Genomic DNA, 22,971 nt, shown 5'->3' with positions numbered 1-22,971 from the left:
CCCTCATTGATGAATTTAACTTGTATCTTTTTTCAGACACCCCCCCCATATTATCTCGATATCTGCCTATGTCGACAATATTTCCTCAGGCCCGAGGATGTCAGCATAAATGGGTAGGACTGTAGTAAAACTTACATTTTATATTAAACTGTTAACATTGGTCATTGTTAATCATGAAATGTAAGTACATTATGTTCTGAAAGATGCAGTAGTTCTTTGACACTAATACTTTTGAACAGGAGAAACAGAGATGGCAGGTGTGACTGTGAATGATTTCAAAATTAAACTCAATAATTTCACATTTCAGTCTAATAGATGAGCAAGACACACCCAAGAGCAAGTCCAAAAAGAGGAAAAATGATTTTCAAGAGGAGAACGAATATGAGAGGTTACCTAGGAAACTGTTGGCAAGGGTACCTAAGCAGATGAAAATGTTACTTCCTATAAAGACGCGTACAGGCATCATTCCTCAGATGATTGAGCATGAGGAAGAAGAAGGTAAACAAAGAATGAAACCATTCTTCTTACTGAATTGACAACTATGTTGCTTCTTAAATGTGTGGATGAGGAAGAGTCCTATTTCTTCTACAGAAGATCATTGTTAGGTCTTTAAAACTCGGGTTTGTTGCAGCCATGAAATCAATGAAAATTGTTACCCAGTAAAAATGATGAATTCTTAGTTGCGTTCTTTAATGGGTGGAATGATTGGTTTAGTTTAGTTTAGGTGTTTTATGTCACAGCAGCATTAGTGGGTTATTTAGTGCTGAGGCAATTGCAGTAAAATGCCTCGCTGAAGGATGCCATGGTAACCAGCCTGGGCTGATCCAGTGGTAGGATTTGAACCAGCACCCTTTATCGGTTGCAAGTTCAGCGTTCAGCATGCTGAACACAGCGATGCCATGACTCTTGCCTCTAGTAATTGTCTTTTGCAACATATGGAAGACCACATAAACCTCATGCTTTTGCCCATTGTTTTGGACACAGTTTTTTTCTCTGCACAATTTGTTTATATTCCCTAATTTTTAGTACTGTCATGGTCATTAATTTCATTTTTGACCCTAATATTTGGTCACAATAAGTTCAGTAAGAGTTGAAAACAATCCCAATGTGTGGTGCCTATAAAGGGCTGTAACTAGTTGCCATTATCAGATTGGATGGAAATGAAGACTGATATACCAATGTCACTACAGAGGTGACTGTATTCTGTATATGAAGAGGGCACACAGAAATCACTAGCAATAGATATTACTATCTCATTCTCTTACTTTTTCTTTTACAGAGGTAGAGAAGACAGAGGATATCCCAAATGGAGATGCCACAGAGTCACATGATGAAGGAAATGACCAATTACAGTCTGAGCCTGTTCCCCTGCCTGCCTTGAGTAGTTTACAGCTGTTTGCATTAAGGAGCAAAAAACTCCAAGAGAGGAAGATAAAAATAGCCAATTTTTCCAATTCTGTAATTCAGAATCCAGAAGAAAATGTAAGTTCATTTCTAGATATATTCATCCTGCAAAACCTTTTATCATTCAGAAAAACACAATATGTGATAGTATAGATATGCTTAACCCTTAAAGTGCTATATTGTTTTGCAGCACAAAATCCCTCAGTGCTGAATTGTTTGAGAGAAAAAAGGAAGAAAACTGCACAGTTTTTAAACTGCATGCATTTCAATAAATATACACAATAGATACACAAACCCTATATGAAAAATGATGGTTGATGTATAAACTTTAAGATTAGCATCAAGGTACATGCGCAAGTTCAACATATTTGCATGTACAGGTGCAAATACAGGTAAAATTATAAGTTTTGACTGTATTTCATCTGTATTTTTGCTTGTTTTTTAATGAAAAAGCTCCAGTATATCTAAGAAATGTTATATTCTTTTGTAGTTCAACCATGTACATGTACATGTTATGTCTGTCACAATGTTATATCTAAATTGTGAAAATCACAGGTAAAGAAAAGGTAACAGTTTTGTAAACATGCAATCCATGAATGTCAGAGGTAAATTTAGACCCCAGAGTCAGTAGTAAATGTTCATGAAAATTTTTAACTTGTTTATTCTGATATGTTTCATGTCGACTTGTGCACTTAAAGAGTCACCCATTGTGTTTATTACCTGTTCAGGTATTATTCTAGCTCATCTGAACTACTACATTCACTCTGTTGGTAATTTACACGCGTGTGGAATAACCTGAAACAATCAGGTACACAAAGTGCCACTTGGCATGTCTCACATCTGAAAGATGTTTGCTTTCTTTTGAATCCCTCACGGTCCTTTCTTCTCTTATTACAAGCAACACAATCACATGCAGGGTGTGCTCGTTTAGCTCCAGGTGTAGCTTGAGTAAATTCAGGGAAATGCCTCCCAATGAGGCGTTCAGGATGCTCACCAGCAAATTTTTGTCCTCTCCTAGTAGGTTCTGACACATCTCCTGCTTCCAGAACCAATGACTTCACTATTGAGACTTGGAAATCATGGTGACTTAGTTTCTTCTGCACAGGTGAGAATTTCAGGTACAACTGATAGGCATTTACAATACATACATTCAGTAGATGAAAAAATAGTTTTCTCCACCATTTCTTGGATTTCCTTACTACATGATTGTACTGGTTGAATTGGTCACTTCTACTCCTCCCATGTTTTTCACATAATCCACAATACATGTGGGTTTCATCACAGGTGTGTTTGTAGCAAAATTTGTTTTATTGATCACTGCTACCTTAGCTTCATGAAAACTTGAGATCGTTTGTCATGATATTTCACCAGTAGCAAATTGTCCTTTCTGCAAAAAATACACTCACCCTGGTTTGGTTTTTTTTTTTAACCTTCATTGCCTCTGCAAGACCTACCCTATTTGTTCGCAAGGTTCCACATGCAGAGGTATTTAGCAACTCAAGTTCGTTAAAACGTTCAGGTGATGAATAATAGTTAGCCATATATACTCTGTGTCCTTTATTCAAAAGACTAGACTTGCAAAGCAAACCAATCACAATTTTTGTTGTTTTACTCAGCTCATCAGTGTTTAGTTCTAGTCCTTCACAATAATTGTCAAGGTCTCCACCAGTTTTACCAGCATAAATGTGGTAGCCAATACAATATCCACTGCTTGCCTCGCACACCTGGAACAGCTTTTTGCCAAACTCGTTAGGTTTGGCAGGGTTATAAACTCGAAATTTCAGACGACCTTTCCAAGGGCAGGTAGCTTCATCAAAACTGAGGTTCATATCTGGTGGATAAACCTCAGCAAATGCTTCAGTTTTTTCAGTCATTGGGCGGATCTTGTGTAAAGTGTCACCTTGATTGTTCTCGTCTGCCAGGTGTAAATTGCTTAAAATAGCTAGAAATCTATCCCTACTCATTTTTTTGCTGAAGTATGGGGATGATATCACATCATCAGTAGCCCAGTGTGAATCGAGATCAGATTTATGTACCAAACCCATTGCTATAATCAATGAGAAAAAGAGTTTTAGCTGCTCAGGTGTGACAGGCTGCCATTTTTTCATGCGACTGTTCTCCTTCAAGTCTGCCCCATGAACTCTCTGATCTGCATAACAATTTGTTTGATCTACTGTCAAATGCAATAACTCATCATCAAAAAAAAGTCTTAAGTAGTCGATAGATTCACTATTTGCCATTTCAGCATTTAATTTTGAAGTACCAGTGAATGGGGGTTTGACAGGCATGCCATCTTTTCTCGTCCAGCCAGCATGTACATCCGACTCCAGTTCCACGTCGATTCCTGGCTCAAAATCACTCATGGGTATTTCCATCAACTCTTCGCCAGCTCCAATAATTTCATCCTCCTCAAATCCTTCAAAATCATTGTTGCTATCACTATCAGAATTCAGTATTTGTTGATAGGAATCACCATTGATTCATATTCAGCATCAGCCATTTTAATTTTTTTCAGGTACCACGTGCTCAAAAGCGAGTATTTGTAAAACTTCTTTGCTCAATGTTTAGTAAAGTACAACAGAATGCTAGTTCTGGGACTTTATAAACCAATCAAATATAGTTTTACAAGCAGTCATGGCAAATTGAAGTAATAGGACACGTACTTTGTTGCCTACCTGGAAAACAACTTAAGTCACGACAAGCACTACGAGACCTCGAACATCAGCGCGATTATTGTCGCAACTAGCACTTTAAGGGTTAAGTGGTTGAGAAATGTGATTGTGGAACACTTTATGTGTCTTAAGTTGTCTAAACCATACTACAGTAAGACCTGATCATATAACACTTTAAAATAGGCCAGAGGAAGAGCTTTTCTTATTACATTATTGCATTCAGTCTTTTCATCAACAAAAATTATGATGAAAATTCCTCCATTTTATCTAGCTACGTAACATTATGTTCTGAAAATGAACCACATAATGTTATGTATATCATTATTTTATGTTTAATGTTTGTGCATGAGTGTGTGTTATTTGGGTATTTGATGTAGCTTTAAAAAAAATTTAGTTGTATCACTATGATCTCTGCAGTGTGGCAGTTTACAGTAATGTCTAGAACTGGGGCATCATGCTGCAGACATGTAGAATGATGTCCCATCCAGTAATATTATCATGACACCAGGCCGACCAGTTCTAACACAAGCCTCTTAATGCTGATTGCCTAGCGAGGCAGCTGTTAGTACCATTTTTATAAGTCTTTGGTTCAAACCTGTGACCTGCATCCAAGGTGGATGCTCCAACCACTAGGCCACCTGAGCAGTCTGTCCATGTCTGTGGGTTGATCTTTAAGATAATATTTGTAAAGATGTTTACTTAACCTTTTGACCTTAGAAGGTTCTAGAAAGAGAACTTATTTATGAATGTGGTGGGAAAATGACCTACATCCTAGTCATCTTATTTGTGTCTTGGTATTTATATCAGCTGTGATCAACAAAATTACCATTGGTCTAGTGGATAGAGCGTCTGCCTTGGATGCGGGAGGTAATGGGTTTGATCCCCGGCCGAGCCATACCAAAGACTTACAAAAATGGTACTAACAGCTGCCTTGCTTGGCCTCAGCATTAAGAGGTTAATAATAATAATAATAATGAGGACTTTGTATAGCGCCTAATCTTTAGAAGCTCTAAGCCCTTTACAACATTAGACAACACCTATAATATAAAAAGCATATAATAATATTATTACAAAAACAAACACCATGAAATTAAAAAAACATTAGAAAATAAAAAACATGCTGAGAATATTTCGGTTAGGAAACATTATTAGGTCTTTAAGTTTGTTCTTGCAGTTGAAATAAGTGAGTTTTGAGAGCCCTCTTGAATGTGATCATTGTGTCTTTGTGTCTAAGTTCAGTGGGCAATTCATTCCACGATGCTGGACCCTGGTATGCAAAAGAAGGCTGTCCATATGACTTTGTTTTCATGGTGGGAATAATGAGTATATGATTGTCAGAAGAGGAGCGTAAGTATCTTGCTGGTGTGTACACATGGGTGAGGTCGGATAGGTATGTTGGACTAGAGTCCGACAGTGAAACGTAGCACAGAGAACAAATTTTGTGTTTGATTCTGGATTGAATGGATAGCCAGTATAGGGTACAGAGCAGTGGGGAGGTGTGCTCTGATCGTGGTACTCTAAGTATGATCCGAGCAGCTGTGTTTTGAACTTTTTGAAGTTTCTGGAGTAGATATTGAGATGAACCAGACAGAATTGAGTTACAATAGTCCAGTCTTGAAAGTACTAATGAACACACAAGTGTTTTAGTGGCATCAACTGAAAGATATTTGCGAATTGAGCTGATACGTCTCAGCTGAAGCTAAGCAGCCTTGCATACGTTCATGACATGTTGGTGCAGTGTGAGAGTACTGTCCAGAGTAACACCTAGGTTTCGTACTGATTGTGTGAATTTAATGTTGGCGTTGCTGATATTTATTGTTTGAGGTAAAGGATGTGAATCAGAAAGTCTTTTTGTTGTGATCAGAATGGCCTCAGTTTTATCATCATTCATCTGTAGCTTGTTACATGTCATCCATGATTTCACATCAGAAATGCACCTCTCTACACCTTGGATGGTAGCATCAACTTCAGTTGGGTGGCTAGATTTGTATATTTGGGTCTCATCACTGTACAATTTGTGAGACACTGGATGATGATCAATGACACTTGAGAGCGGCTGAGTGTACAGAATGAAGAGAACAGGTCCAAGAACAGACCTCTGTGGAACACCACAACATAGATCAACTGGGCTGGAGTGTATTACATTTGCAGATACAATTTGTGTCCTGTTGACCAAGTAGGACTTGAACCACAGTAAGGCTGTATCATGAATGCCAAATACATGCTGGAGACGGTGAAGTAATCATGGTCTGTTGTGTCAAATGCTGCAGACAAATCAAGGAGGGTGAGGACTGTAATCTTTCTGCTATCCAACACAGAGAGAATGTCATTAACTGCATTTAGAAGAGTAGTTTCAGTACTGTGGCAAGGGTGATATGCAGATTGTACATTGCTAAAAAGACTGTTTGAATTTAGATGAGATAAAAGCTGGGATAGAACAACCTTGTCTAAGATTTTTGATATGAATGGGAGATTAGAAACTGGGCTGTAGTTCTTTAAATCATTATTGTCTAGTGTTGGTTTCTTCAGCAGAGGCTTTACAATGGCAGTTTTGAAAAATGATGGGAATTCCCCGGATGAGAGAAAGGTATTAATAACATCAGTTAGTGAAGGTAATACTGGATCTAAGCACTCAAGCAGCAGTGATGTTGGAATTGGATCAAGTTCACATGACTTTGATGAACTCTTCATCGTGATTTTACGTACGAAATCTATAGAGACAGGTTCAAATGCTGCTAATGGTTGCTGCTTAAATTCTGTATCCCAATTGTATGGTGATGACGAGTCAATTGAAATTGTGGTGTCAAGCTTATCTCTAATGGTTTGTACTTTGTCATGGAAGAAATTTTCAAACATGTCTGGAAGGTCGACTGGAGAGAAGGTAGTTGGAAGTGGTGTTGATTTGTTCCTTGACATTAGCTTGTTAGTAATCTTGAAGAGCTCTTTGCAGCTGAAACTTTCCATGATCTTAGTAGTGTAGTGGGCTGATTTCGCTGCATGGACTATATTTGTGACATTCTTCTTAGCGACTTCATAGATTTGCTTATGAATAGTGAGTCTGGTGGAAGGCCAGAGCCTCTCAGCTTTACGGCGGTCTCTTTTAGCAGTGCGAAGCTGGTCCCTAACACTGTAATACCATGGAGAACACTTTTGAATTGATACTCTGCATTGGTAGCTGGGACATGTTTGTCAAGTAATGAATGCAGACAGCTATCGAGTTGTTCTGCTGTATGAGGTAAGCAAGTTGTTAGGTTAGCTTGGATGTCGTGCATTAGTTTGGTTCTATTTATCATACGGAGGTTTCTCTTAGTAGCAGATAATGGTGGAGGGTTAGGGACTGATATGTCAAGATGGCATATAATGCAGAGGTGATCTGATGCAAGGTCATGGGATACCAGGGAGGACCGTAGAATGTTTTCATCAGGTCTATGAAGAATCCAGTCTAAAATGTGACCATGTTTATGGGTGGGTTGGTGAACTGACTGTTTGAGGTTAGTGTTAGGACTGGTTGGCCTGGTGTCAGGATAATGTGACTGGTTGGGACATCATATTACATGTCTGCGGCATGATGCCTCAGTGCTTGACATCACTATAAACTGTCACACTGCAGACACCGTAGCAATATGACTGAAAATTGTTAAAGCTACGTTGCATATCCAAAACACACACACACAAACACATGAACAAAATTATTTATTCCTATTTTAATATCAGTCTTTGTGGAATCGCTTTCAGTTGCTTGAGAGGAATTATTTATTCAAAATATTCATTGGAATCACACAGTGCTCATTGTCAAAAATAACTATTTGGGGATTATTGTGATTTCATTCAAGGACATTTTAGGATCATTGTGATACATCAAGACTGTTGGTACATCAAACTATTCATGTCTGTTGGTACATAAGCTCATTCAAGTTTGGAATTCATTCAGAATACACTGTAGTTTTGGACTTGTAATAGAACTTTAGGATTATTTGGAATTTAATTCACAATACTATAAGTTCATCTTAACGTTTCATTTCAGAAGTTTGAGAATTAAATTATTTGTTGAATTTTACCAAACTTGCTGGTTTTACTTTTTCTTTTACTTTGTTTTAGTTCAGAGAGTTGTAAGAAAAACAGATGGATATTAAACCAAGTCCATTACATTTTGGAACATATTTTTAGCTGGTAAATGCTCTGCATAAAATCTGATAATAAAATGTCCTTTAAGACTTTGCTCCAAACAACTATTGCAAACTTCTTAAATAGTTCCTGTGTGTGCAAAAATCAGATAATTTGCATAACCACCTCTTTACCTACATTGTATGGAATAGAGGACTGTAAAGTATCATTGTTTACATTCTATTGAGATTGGCAGTAGACATCTTCAGTAGACTTATTTGTTCAAACATATTGCAAAAGATCTATTGATTGATGATGTTCCTGTACAAAAACTGGCCCAGCTAATATAAAATGTATCCCCCCTTGTTTTTATTTGATGAAAATGTCAGAATACCTACTGTGTGTGAAAATCCTGGACTTTACACTATTCCCATGTACATTGTAAAATACTGTAGACTTGTGCTGACATGCAGATGTCAAACCACCTGGAGAATTGGTATGTTAGATGTCTTGACAAAGTAGTTAAGAGTGTAAACAGAAATCCTGTAGTGATACTGTTGATATCACTGTACACACAATCAGTTTTGAACTTGCTCAGTAGCAACGCTGTTTAAACAAATAAGCTTTTAAGTTTTGTTTTAAATAAAAGTTCTTGATTGGTTTTGTTTTAAACATATTTCATTGCATATATTGTGAAAGCAAAAAGGTTCTGCAAAATTTCTTCCAACTTTGAATAGCAGTGCTCATAACATAAACAATCCAGATAATTGTATGCATACAAAGAAAATTGAAATCATATTTGAATGGCTGTAAGAAATATGGTGATTTAATGCAGTTGTCACTTGAGGTGTGAGATTATAAAGGAATACAGAAAGGTGAGGCCCCATGTGAAAATAGGTCACACTCAAATTTTTAAATATATTAAAATTATACGAACAGTTCTTATAATATTGAACTTTATACTGGCATTCCTTAGCAAGTAATAGGAATCATATTAGATTTGTTGTAAAATAGCTTCAAATACATGTAAATCCATATGTATGTGTGTGTTCGTATGAACATATGTTCATGGATATATGCATAGGTATTCATGCATGTACATTGATACACATACATACACACATGTAATGGCCTTGGGTGGCCAAGTGATCTAAGGCGCTTTCCTTTAATGTTAACTAACATCTCATCTGCACCCACATGAGTTTGCATCTCTGTTCCAACCAATGTGGGTATGTGGTGTAGCTTCCGTTGGGTTGATGGTTCTTCAGGGAACTCTGCTGTATGTACTGGCCGCTTTGTACTTAATGCCTATCATGCGCTGAAAAACTACTTGCAAGCAGCAGAGAGGGTGAACAGACCACTTAAGGGAGTGGTCACCCTTGTGTTTGACCAAAAAAAAATAGTGACCCTTCATAGAGGTCAATACCACGTCTACGATTATTGTTTGTCCCAAACAGAATTGTAGACGCCCCCTCTCTGCTGCTATCAGTCTTGGGAATCATCATCTGAATCATGGGAACCTTCATCTGAATCATGGGAATTTGTTCTATGTTTCAAGTAATATTCAAGTTCTGATGGTGGTTTTTCTATTTTTGGATTTATGTTCTTTCTGTGTTTATAATATATCATCAAACTTCTGTATCGATCTCCACCGCAATTTTTACAAATCTGATATAATCCTCTAACGCCATTGTTACATCCAACACAACTTCGTGGACCAGCATGAGGATTTTTCTTTATAAGATAATTATGTTTCTTGCAATATTCTCCACGGCATTTTTTATTACAATTGTTAGTGGTTCCTTGATGTAACCACGCACAGTTGTTCATTATATTAATGATATCTTTTTAATTAAATTTAATTTTATCATCACCCCTCTCTGCTGCTCATCAGAAACGTTAAAAGATTTTATCAAGACCCACACGATATCTTGTTCTTGGATCATGTAAATTTATTGTTATAAATCCATGTGGGGTAGCTTGCGCTCGTGAGAAGAAATTTTTGAATTTAATTATATCCATGTCACCACCACACCAAGTTTGATGAATATTTCGCAACGTGTGTGTGTCTACGCCATTAAACACAACTAAAATGTTGCAGTAGTCTCTGATCACCTTCGGAATTTGTGTATATCGTTGAGTAACATAGATCACGTCTGTATTTTTATGTCTACCTCGGGAAAATATTCTGGCTGGATTTGATTGTTTATCTAGCATCACATCGTCGTATACAACTAAATTATTAATAAATCCGTGTATGGAATCTACGGATGGTGCTTCATTAATATCGGTTATAAACTCTATAACATCATTATCTTCATCCAGTAATCGCGCGTTTTCATTGAAATCTTTAAGTACATCATAACATCGTTGATCATCAACGGATGGTGCTACTAAATATAATTTATCCCATTTCAACCATCTCATTATCAGATTAAGTAATAACTGCGTCTTACCCGATCCAGATGGTCCTATGATAATCATTCTGATGGAGTTCGGTAGCGCAGGATGGTGTTTAACTGGCTCTCGTTTTCTTGTTGCTGAGAAATCAATTATATCCATATATGTTATAACATGAATCTATATTGTTTACGCTGTAAAGTTAAAACTCCAACCACTGATTTAGCTACGGTTATAACAAAAAATAAAAAAATAGCGTACGGTGGAAAATGTTCTATATGCGGTAGAAAGAAATTTTCATTTTTACCTAATAAGCGCGGTGGTGATATTGCTAATTTGATGTCAAAGTTTCCAGGTGCTCCATGGGCTAAATACAGTGGAGAAAAACATCTACCGGGATATAATTATTGCGGTCCTGGTACCAGACTTGATATCAGGCTCGATAATCAAGATCAACCAAAACCAGGCGAGGAACCAATAAACGCTATTGATCGAGCTTGTCATGTTCATGATGTAGCTTATAAGAGTAAAAATCTACAAGATAGGCATATTGCAGATGTGAAATTAATTCATGCATTAAATTCTGTAAAAAATAAAAATATTAGAGAATCATTAGCTAATTGGTTAGTAAGATCCTCGATGAAAGGTAAATTAGCGCTAGGGGCTGGTAATTAATAATGGAATTAATTTATTATTCACCAGTTGGATACTGGAAGGGTAAATCAGCAATTGGTAAACTCGCTGATGCAGCAGCGGTTAAACATTCTACTGCTAAAGCGTGGTTATCCAAACAAGCAATATGGCAAATTTATCTACCACGTCCTAAACAAATTCAGTACGCGTATTTCGATGTCAGTGTTCCTAATGAAGTTCATCAAGCTGATATTCTGTTTTTACCGCATGATACTGTGCGTGGAAAAATGTACAAATACGCGCTAACCGTAGTTGATGTTGCAAGTAGATATAAAGCAGAGCCGCTATCAGCGAAAACATCATCTGAAGTAGCCGATGCGTTTGAACGAATTTATCAACGAGGACTCGGACCACAAGGTGGTCTGCGATGGCCACAGCTAGTACAGGTTAATCCTGGTAAGGAATTTCTTGGTCCAGTATCATCGTTGATGAAACAACATAATACCAAAATACGACGAGGTCATACTGCAATTCATCGCGATCAAGCAATTGTTGAGTGATTTAATCGAACACTTGCTGAGCGGTTATTTGGATATCAATACGCGAGGGAATTTATTCAGGATAAAAGATCTCGCAAATGGGTGGCAAGATTACCAAGCGTGATAGCTGCATTAAATAATGAAATCACATGAACAACCAACATGAAACCCATTAGCGCGGTCACAAAAAAAAATATACCAACACAACGAAAAGATGTTGGAAAACAAAAAATATTAGGTGATGTCACAGTCAGATATTTATATGAGCCTGGTGAACTTGAAGGTGGTAAACGAAGAGCAACTGATCCTATTTGGAGTGTTACCACACACAAAATATCTACCGTGACAAGATCCACTGGGAGAAACGTAGGCGTTTCCAGGCCTGCAATCTACAGATTAGATTCGGCCGCTCCTCAACGTGGATTTACACGTGAACAACTACAAATAATTCCCGCGGATACACAACTACCACCAAAATCACTTCAGTGATTTCGATCACTTAACTAGCACTGGCGCCTCTACGTTGATTACACTCAAGACAGGTCAACATGGTATTTTCTCGTGTATGACCGCGACTATTATCTTTTCTATCTACGGTAAATTGTCTTGAATCATTACTCGAATATCGCCATAACATTATACAATTACAACTGGCGCAATGATTGTTCTGCTGCTGTTTTAACTCAATAATAAATTCAACATCAAGATCAAAGTCGTGTTTATTTTTTTTGTCAGATTGTTTGTATCCGATTAATTTTTTTCTTTATATATCATCATCGATGATGTTAAATTTATCAACGATTTCAGGAATTATAATTCTACGTAATTGAGATATATTTCTGACCCTCGATACCGCTAAATAAACTAAATTTGACCACTCGATGCGATCGTCTGCAATCCAGACTCGTGTATCAGAAATAGTTAATCCCTGAGACGAGTGGATTGTCATAGCGTATCCCAACACCCATGGAGATTTGTCAGCGCGTAATGCATCTTCGACCACACCGATATCAACGGTGACAATATCATTTAATACGAGATTTTGTTTCCTTGACTCTGTCAAGGGTCCTGGAATATCAACATTAATATTCTGTTTTCGTGTATCTGATGGTCTATAACACAACGGTACGGGTAATTCTGAATATTTTTCTTTATGCAGCTGAAATAACTGCTGTTGTAAAGCGTCTCTGATTATTTTTCTACTTGCTACGATCAAATCGGTGGGTCTCCATAATTTTAAAAAATCACTCATTGAGGTCTCTGAGATCACTCCACGTATTATTTCACACTGAATTTTGTTTGATTGTAATCTGATTAATTTTTTAAACTCCCTCAAATTTGCATCAAGAGCTCTATGATCATCATCTATTTCTTCATAATAATCAACGAAATTTTTTAACCAATCATGTGGAGATGGTCCAACAAAAGGCGGCGGTTGACCATGATCGCCACACATTATTATAGCGGTATTTTTCGTCAACAACCAATCAAGAAACTTTTTTAATGTATCCAATGAGACCGTGCATATCTCATCCCAAATAATTATTTTAGGTATATATTTTTCTCACATCCGTTCAGGAGTCCATGTATCTCCGCGCCACCGAAAGAAACTATGATACGTACACGATTGTACTTGCCGCTGTTTCATCTCACGTGCAAGTCTATGTGTGGGTGTCAGCACGATTATATCTGAATTTCTAAAAACATTAATCGTTCGAGTTCTTTTGCCGCATCCACCAGGTCCATTGAGATATACTGTCTTATATCTGGTTATTGGATCACTCAACGATGGTGCTTTCGACATTTCTGATATTTTATTACCCTTACGATAAAAATCTCTCATTGTAACATCTGCTGATTCTGTGTAATTGTGTAATAGTTCCTTTTTTATTCTCCACGAACCCCATCGTTCATCGTTACTTGTAAATTTCATAACAGGTTCTAAATATTTACTTGAAATATAAAACGAATCTGTTGCGACTCTGACTGCGGTCTCAGGAAATCTATTAATCATCGATAATAAATTTATAGAAACATAAGCCAGCATGGAAGATCTTAGATGAGTATATTGCGGGGAGACGTCATTTATGTAACTAACGATCGTACCCAATTTTGTTCCGTCGGATAAATAAACACTTTCTCGATTTACAAATATATTTTTCGCCGTTGTGTCAGCGATTATAAAATCGTACTCGGCATCATCTAAAATTAATCGTGCGTGATGTCTTTTATAATCATATGCACCACCTTGAGTAAATTTACCTATAATTTTTCTACCGAGATCTTTTGCGGTTTTGAGTTTATTAGGAATATCATCTTCGGAAACATCAGGACATTTTTCCTTAAACTCGCTAATAACTTCAGAATCTGACATGGGCAACCAAACATTGGTCTGTGCATGATATGATATAATTGCCTCACTGACCACCAACGATGTCAGTATCGCACAATCTAGCATATATCGTAACAAAACTATAGGTGCCCAACGTTTTTCACAAAAATGTCTACCAAACCAAACATAACAAATCTTGTGAAGATTTTCATTAAACTCGAACGATTCAATACAGGCGAATCCAGTCAGATCAAAATCAGGTAATGGTCCATTAATTGCCACTTGCGTCATCTCGTTTGTAGGGTGACCAAATCTTTCAAAGTACACAGAACAATCTCCGTATCCCAGAAAACTTCCTGGATAACATGCAACCATATCAACCGAAATAACATCATTGTAATTATATTTGGTATTCCATAATCCGCCATGTCCATATTCGACGCAACTTTCGCGTACGTTCTCGAGTAAATCAAATTGTGTTGGTTTCCATGAATTTCTTTCTCTGGCGAAATGAGCCGCAACAGATGGAACGGTAAAACAATTAGTTAGTAATTTGTCAGTATTTTCCGCGTGCTTGCACTGTAAAAACGTCGCGAGATTTTTCATCTCGTCATGGAGGGATTCTGTGCGATATATTTCACCGTTTGGTTTGACAAACTGATCAAATTCACCTTCTTCATTACTTTTAAATAACCATACCGATACATGATCGTTTTTACTTATTTCGTTGATAAAATCAAACATATCTGTGGGGTAAAATCTAACAGTTCGATCACGTGGAAATATTGTTACTGCGTTAGTCCATGTGTGTGCGTTATGATCGATAATATTTATTGGAGCTCCCTTCGATTTATATTTCGATTGGTACAGTACTTCTCCCGTTATTGTCGGTACGGTTATTGGAAATTTTAATATTTTTCCTAACTCAGCAACATCTTTTATTGTAGCACCGGTATCCTTAACTGAATCAGCCCACGAGTTTATTTTTTCACGCCTTAAATCAGTTAATCCATTTCCACGCATTGCGTTTGTAAAGTGTTCTATTACTCGTTCGGCTACACAATTTAACCTTGAAAATTTCATCGGCGCTAGTTTATCAGCGTTGGGTTTTTTATTTATCTCATAGATTCCATAAATAACCGCTGTTACAGGATACGCTCGCTCATAATACGGTTTGTCAATACCCGTCAGTAGACCCGGTCTGGAATTTTTACTTAATATGACAGTTTTATTATTGCCAAGGACAGGATCATATTTGTCACGGATAATCCAACTACCTGTTTCTGTTAATACAATAAATTTTACTCTGAAGAAATATTTTTGATTGCCCTCGTATTCAGCGATCTAGTTAATGATAGTTGCCGCTCGCTTGTCGTTCATTGTGGCGTCCGTGACTTTGTCGACACTGACTTTGCCAGTGTTGCGTATAATCTTGAACGTTGACCATGTATGAGATGCACCATCCGTGTAAAATTCTTTCTTGGCGTCGTGAATTTTCGAGATCAAACTTTTATTTTTCGGATCAACCAAATCTCGCACTGGCAAGTCAGAAGATAATCTGTCGAGGTTGAATTTATATTTAACAGGCCTAGTTTGGGATAATCTCTCAAACTCGTTCATATAATTAAAACAAATATTTAAAATAAAAAATATTATATATATATATATATATATATATATATATATATATATATATATATATATATATATATATATATATATATATACAATGTCTCAATGCAGATGGTTGATGATCGGCTCAGTAAATCGATGCAACAAATCCTGCAGAAAGGAATTTTGTTGGATGCACTTACAAAACATACGACGAGGAAGTCTAGGACCAATATCATGTCTGCGGTGTGGTATTGGAGTCTGAGGAAAAACAGAATTATGTGGAAAGTGCGGCGGAAAACGGTTCAGAGAACTTAAAAGATATTATGACATAAAAAATAATAGCTGTGAAAACGCTATAAAATCCGTGGGGGATTATATATCAAGATTTCAGACAAACAATGATTTAAACAAATCATATTATTATAATGGAGCAAAATATATTTGTCCCACATCCTGTCATAACAAACTATGAATCAAATATTAATGGTATCATCAGACACTGCAAGTTGAAGAGACAAGTTGGTTATATTACTAATGTTGGTTATCTAATGTTTACTGCTGGGAAGAGAAAACATTATCTATGTCATAGATTTACGTATGAATGTCATAATGGGATGATCAAAGACGTTTTTGTTATTGATCATATTGACGGGGATACTCAAAATAACTCCCTACACAACCTTCGTGTTGTCACTCGAAGCGTGAACTCTGCAATCGGAAAGAGGGCGGTAATTTCCACAAACACAGAAACTGGTGAAGAAATAATATTGCGTTCAATATCTTCTGCTGCGAAATATTTTGATATTCACCCGCAATCAGTACAAAGAGTGGCAGAAAATATATATAAAACCGCTTTCTCGAAAAAATATAAACAGAAAATTACCTTTCAGTATCAATAATTATCATCACCACATTATTAACTATCATCACCACATTGAATTAATTTTTTTAATTTATGTCATAGTATGTCCTCCATACACTACTGAATTTTGATTATATAAAAGGGAGATTACTTTGTAATATATAGTTTTCTTCGTAGATTTTTGATTTTTTATGATCGTAATTAGTCAGTTTAACTAATTACATCGTAATTAATTACTCGTAGAAGTATTATTTATGGTTTTTAAATATTTCCCATCATACAACATTACGAGAAATCATGATAATGTTATTGATCCGCAAGGAAGCTGTAATACAGGTACAGAACAGAAACCGTTGTCATGGTAATCGATCTGCAGGTGTGTTCATGCCACTGTTATTATTGATTCGCAGTCTGCTTAGGAAAAACGCTGTTTTATATTCAGAAACTGTTGTTATTCAGAAACCGCTGTTTTATATTCAGAAACTGTTATTATTCAGAAACTGTTATTATTCAGAAACTGTTGTTATAAATACAGAAACTGTTATTATTCAGAAACCGCTGTTTTAGTGTAAATATTGGTTCCTTAGCTATATAGCTTAACTATATATTAACTTCCGAAATATATGTTCGTAACAAGGTTTGATAGCTCAATCAGTATGGTATTGGACTGTGACGCTCGCGGTCCAGGATCGAACCCCCATGGCTGACAATTTGTCGGTGGTGTGCGCATAATTGCGATTTTTATAATAATGGGGGAACCGCAAAACCCCCCGCTCAGCAAAATTCAACCACAATATTGACTTGTGGTTGATACATATTTTCGTATCACCCACTGGATTAATTATTGTGGGTGGGATTTTTGCTGAGCGTACATGTTTGTACTGTCCTTAGTTAAGTTATATGTTTGTGCCGTCCGTGCATAATCTGAGCTCGCTAATACACTCGATAGGGGCTCTTCATTCATAATCTGAGCTCGCTAATACACTCGATAGGGGCTCTTCATTCATTGTATATAACCATTTCATTGTATATATGTTATGTGTATATCCTCTAAACTTGGTAGATTGCGGTGGCAAGCTACGAGTTTAATGAGGATTGTGCTGTCCTTAGTTAGTTATATGTTATGTGTATATCCTCTAAACTTGGTAGATTGCGGTGGCAAGCTACGAGTTTAATGAGGATTGTGCTGTCCTTGTGCCGTCCTTAGTTAGTTATATGTTATGTGTATATCCTCTAAACTTGGTAGATTGCGGTGGCAAGCTACGAGTTTAATGAGGATTGTGCCGTCCTCCCTCTTGGGCCTTCTAGACCGTTGTTTGGGGGGTTAGGGGCTCTCGTAGAGGGAATATTTGCCTAATGAACTTGGTAGATTGCGGTGGCAAGCTACGAGTTCTTGGTTGTGCCGTCCTTGAAACATCCCGACGAACTCGCTAAACACTCGATAGGGGTTCTAGGGATATTTTTTTTTATTTTAAAGATTTATATATTATATAATGAACCATGAAAATATCAATGATGTAATTGTTGCTATTAAAAAATTGAAAAAAGATGGAATTAATATATCCTTTAAACTTAATCCTGAAAAAATAGTTTCTGACTTTGAGATTTTACAAGAACGTAAAACCCAGGGGACACACACACTATCATCTGAATACAAGCTCATGAAGCGGATTCAGGCGGCAATGTTTCAGTCGCTAGCTACCGTAGAAGATGATCATGTGAAGGAGTTCGTTCCTCTCTCTGCCGCCATAGAAAGAATTAAATCGTTATTATCCCACGAGTATGAGGCAAAGAAAACGATTAGTACTCGTATAAGACAATTAAGAAAAATTATGTCAGAAAGTAACCCCGTCCAAAGTAGTAATTTTGAAGATGACTGAGATCTTTGATCAGAAATATTATTCTGAATTTGATGGGTTAGTTGGTACTTAGATTCATGCAATTTGCAATTTTGATGGGCTACTTGGTACTCAGATTTATTATTTATTTCTGAATTAATTTATTTATTTACTGAATTAATTTGTTTTTTTTACTGAAATTTAACAAAATTGTACAAATTTCTTAATTTTGACTACCATTTACCCCATCAAATTTACAAAATTGTACAAATTTCTTAATTTGAGTACCATTTACCCCATCAAAAACATAAAATTGTACAAATTTCTTAATTTTGACTACCATTTACCCCATCAAAAACATAAAATTGTACAAATTTCTTAATTTTACAAATTATTTATTTCTGAATTAACTTATTTATTTACTGAATTATTATTTATTTATAACTCTGATGGGTGAGTTGGTACTCAGATTTATGCAATTTGCAATTTTGATGGGTGAGTTGGTACTCAGATTTATGTGAAAATGATCAAATTTTCAGAAAAAAATAAAACATTTTAAAAAAGATGAATTACCTCATCAGATATATTTATTCGACTTTGATGCAGGAGTGTACCGGAGTTCATCTAACTGTTCTTGTGTTAATAAGAAATCCTCGTTTCCGTGTTCATCAATGGCTAAATTGTTCTGTTTTGTGAAAACGCGCGTTTTCAAGTGTATAAAAACCCTCACGTGCTGGTACATTACTGGATCTTTAAAATCAAAGATCTACGATAAAAGTCTTACGACTTTACATACAGATTTATTACAAGTTCTTCTTCACGTATGTCAATTAAGCGATTAAGGTGGTCTGTGAGCTTAAAATTGATTCGTGTTAACATATTATTGTGACACCGCAAATACACAGGATTAGTTGGTTCTTGCACGATTAAACTTCCAGGGGGAACTTGTGGTGTGAATGTGTACAGGATGTATCCTTGTTGAGCTTGATTTGATCTTCCGAGATCTATTTGATAGCTGCCATCGATTACGTCACAAACCAGATTGACCGCGAACGTCGGTGTTATATTAACGATTCCCGGAGATATGTGTCTTCCGCCGCCATGTGGATCATTATCATATCTAAGAACGGTTGCTGGTGGAATTAATTTTCTCCATGCATCGAGTATTTTAGGAATAAACTCATCAATGACATCATTGACGGATTTTCTTAACTCGGTTACACTATACCCGGGAAATTTAAAATTTGGTACATCGGCTTCTGTTAATTTATACTTTTCTAACCATTCATCTGCACCAACTTGTTTAAATGATTTTAAACGAAGCATCGCTTGAACTATTCGGTTATTAAAATATTCCATATCTGATATAAGCTGATTTAATATTTCCACACGCGTGATGATTTTTTCACGTGATGACGCTGATATGTCAAAAATATGTTCGTTAAAATATTGATTTAGTTGATCTAGTTGTTTTTTACATTCTTGATTGATTTCCTGAAAATATTCAATAATATAACTTCGATGAAGACCCAAAACATTTCCTGTTTCCCCCGGATTTCTAAAAGTCCATGCCTCCACACTACCGACAAAGATGAAACTGCTAAACATTGATTTATTTTTTAAAATACGTAGTTTTCCCCCGTATGATGGATTAATTTCATGATATGATTGCCTATCCGTGACATAATCAGACTTTTTCGGTTCTGGTGGTATCGGTGTTATCGGTGGTGATATTTCAGGCCATCCAAGCACGGATCTTATCGTGGACTGATAAATATCAACGGCATAATCAGGCGAGTTTATTTCAATCGTCAAGGACAGGGTGGGTTCATGAACATTAATTGATATTTTTGCTTCTTTTCCCGTTATTGATTTTATTCTACGTTGAAATTCCTCACTGATCTCTTCAATCTCGTAACTGCCAGTTGGTATTCCAACAACAACCCAGTCAGGTGTTCCATCGGGTTTGTTGTTGTTAGCAAATACAAGCGAATTATTTGCTGGTGTACCATTAAATGATTTTGATCTGATATTTGGCCAGCTGTAATATACTCGTAATTGCGCTAGTGCTATTTCTTTTACTGGAATTGCAGTAGGAAAATTAACACTAAATTCAGGATTAATTGAACTTACCGAGATCATCGTTATCTTTGGCGGAGTTGTGTTGGTCACGATCTGCTGGAGTAATTCTGTCATTATTGATACTTGTATCTTTAATACCGATACCTTCGTCGTATATTTTGGTTATCATTGAAAATTCGAAATCAGATATAATTCCATCACTGAGACTCGCTGATAACAACGAGGATAATTTCGAGTATGCTACCGTCGTTGTGTGTAATTTTATTTTGTAATCGGATAATTTTTCGTTCGTGCAAGTACATATTTTTTTTGCGATGATATTAAGCACACCTGCAATAGTTGTTGCTGCTGAAATACAAATAGTTACAGCTACTGGTGCCATCGTTGTCAACGCTGATAATATGACACCGGTTCCAGCAACAACAGCGGATACTGAATAAACAATCACATCAATGATAACCAATCGTCGTCGATATTTTTTTACTTTTACTATATATTGATCAACTTGATCTTTTAGCGCCGCCTGCCATTCACGCGCTTGATTGTATCTGTATTGTGCACCGTCCATATATATTTTTATGCAGTAACCAATTGAGGTGTTTCAGCTACAAATTCCAAACACCACCAGAAGGATGTTGCGGTTAATTTCTTATCAGCTGCTTCCAGAATAAATATTTCTTCGGTTATGTTATTTAATATAACAGATACAACCCCGGAAAACCTGTCAGTGGAATGACGCCATGGAAACGTTGTAAATATTTCAAATTTTGCAGCACTAAACACAGACAGCCTGTACACGCCAGTGACTGTTGCGGTATATTTGATAGTATTATTTTGCTGTGACCATGTTGCAAATCCCGATGATACCGTGCATACGATGTTTGTGATGTGCCCGGGAGTTATTCCAGCTGGAATTTTAATCAGACTGGTTTTATTGATAATCTCAGGAATTCCCGCTATGATGTCTTGCTGTGTTTGTTTGATCGTGTCTAGGTTAGTTTTGATATCAACGAGTTTCATGTCAATGACTGGAGGAGTGCCAAAGAACTTATCAATGGAATCATCGGTTTTTTGAAAATTTCTTCGAAGCCTTAAAAAACCGGTTACGTGAACATCATATTCGGCCTGTAACGTGGATAATTTACCGTCTACGGTGCCATAGTTGACGTCGACGTATTTTTTTGTTGCTGCGTCTTTGTCAGATGTTGGATCTCTTAAAACTACTATTTTATTTCCGTTCATGCTGAGTTCACCCATCATTGTGTCACCGGTGTTTCTCACGCGATTAGCGACACTTTTTGCAATTTCATCTCTGATGGTTTTAAGTGACATACTTGAATCTCTGATTCTACCACCGTCAGTAAACACGGGAATATTATCCGTAACTGCACCGAGTACTCGCCGGACTATATCATTCCATTTGATATTGCTGGTTTTTAGTTTACCATATCGATCCTGAAAAATAACAACTTCATCTGGGTCAACTCCAGCCAGGTTCATGATATCAGCGAGGTCATCCTTAGTCACATACTTCGACAGATCAACGTCGCCGGGCTTTTTCTTAACGCGTGAAGAAGATCTTCCGTAAATATCAACCATTATAATAAGACCCGTTGTTTAAAACGCCTTACGCGCAACAAATCGGTTGCTTGTATAATCGTGCACGACTTTATGTGGCGGCCTGGATGATTTTGATATAGCGTCGAGTACATTAATTACTTCATGGCCGCATATTGGCGGATCTGTCATTGTTTGTGTGGGTAGCGTTGAATACCAAACTTTACAACCAGAGGTTGTTGCGTGAAGTGGTGCGACATACTTGATAAATTCAACAGGTGGAGCTAACCCGTATGAATCAAAATAAACGATTCCACGTGGATCAACCGCGTATGATACCCAATGAGTACCAGGTCCAGAACGTTCATCGAGATTAATAATACCTGTTTCGAGTTTGTTTGGTTGTTTCGGTAATTGATCTCGCATAAAAACACCTCTAAAGGCAGATATTTTTAATTTTTTAGCAGCATTAAGTAAATCAAAATTTGATGCTGGAACGTCTAACGAAGTGATCCTGGAAGCCTTAGGCCTCTCCCCCAACGAGATCCTGGCAATCTTAAGCCGCGTCCCTTTTTTTTGTATCCTTGCCCTGTTGCTTTCTTTAGTGCCATTCCAGCAGCTGTTCCAACAGCACCTAACGCGGCTGCTTTTGCTACGGCTGGAGCAGCTGCAGCTATTAATGCCGGAATGGCTGCAAGAAGTGGAAATATACCACCCGTTTTAACCATGTCTTTGATGGCGCTCGGGGAGAGATGGAATTGAACTCCAGTTTTTGATTCTAGGGCTTTATTGAAATGTTTAATCTGATTATTTGTCAGCGATAATTTGTTTGGACCACCACTAATATGATCTCGTTTTAGTGATATTTTAGTTCCGCATTTGTTGGCGGTTTTTGATTGAAGCTTTTTTACCTGACCGGGGGTCAGAGTAACAT

At 36.9% G+C, this 22,971-nt stretch overlaps 1 protein-coding gene across 1 annotated transcript in view; it reads left to right on the top strand.

Moving 5' to 3' along the window:
• The window catches only part of LOC149795170 (nucleolar complex protein 3 homolog), a 124,861-nt gene that overhangs the window by 11,188 nt on the left and 90,702 nt on the right, over positions 1-22,971 (top strand). Inside the window, exons 3-4 of the mRNA XM_089964892.1 lie at positions 308-498; positions 1,280-1,482. Of these exons, the coding sequence (XP_089821018.1) occupies positions 308-498; positions 1,280-1,482 (394 nt within the window). The remainder of the gene's footprint in view (positions 1-307; positions 499-1,279; positions 1,483-22,971) is intronic.

This window comes from Sinohyriopsis cumingii, chromosome 7 (assembly GCF_028554795.1).
Source record: "Sinohyriopsis cumingii isolate HCF-2022 chromosome 7, ASM2855479v2, whole genome shotgun sequence".
NCBI classification, from domain to species: domain Eukaryota; kingdom Metazoa; phylum Mollusca; class Bivalvia; order Unionida; family Unionidae; genus Sinohyriopsis; species Sinohyriopsis cumingii.
Note: the sequence above shows the minus strand (reverse complement) of the source record. Positions and strands in the feature narration are given on the sequence as shown.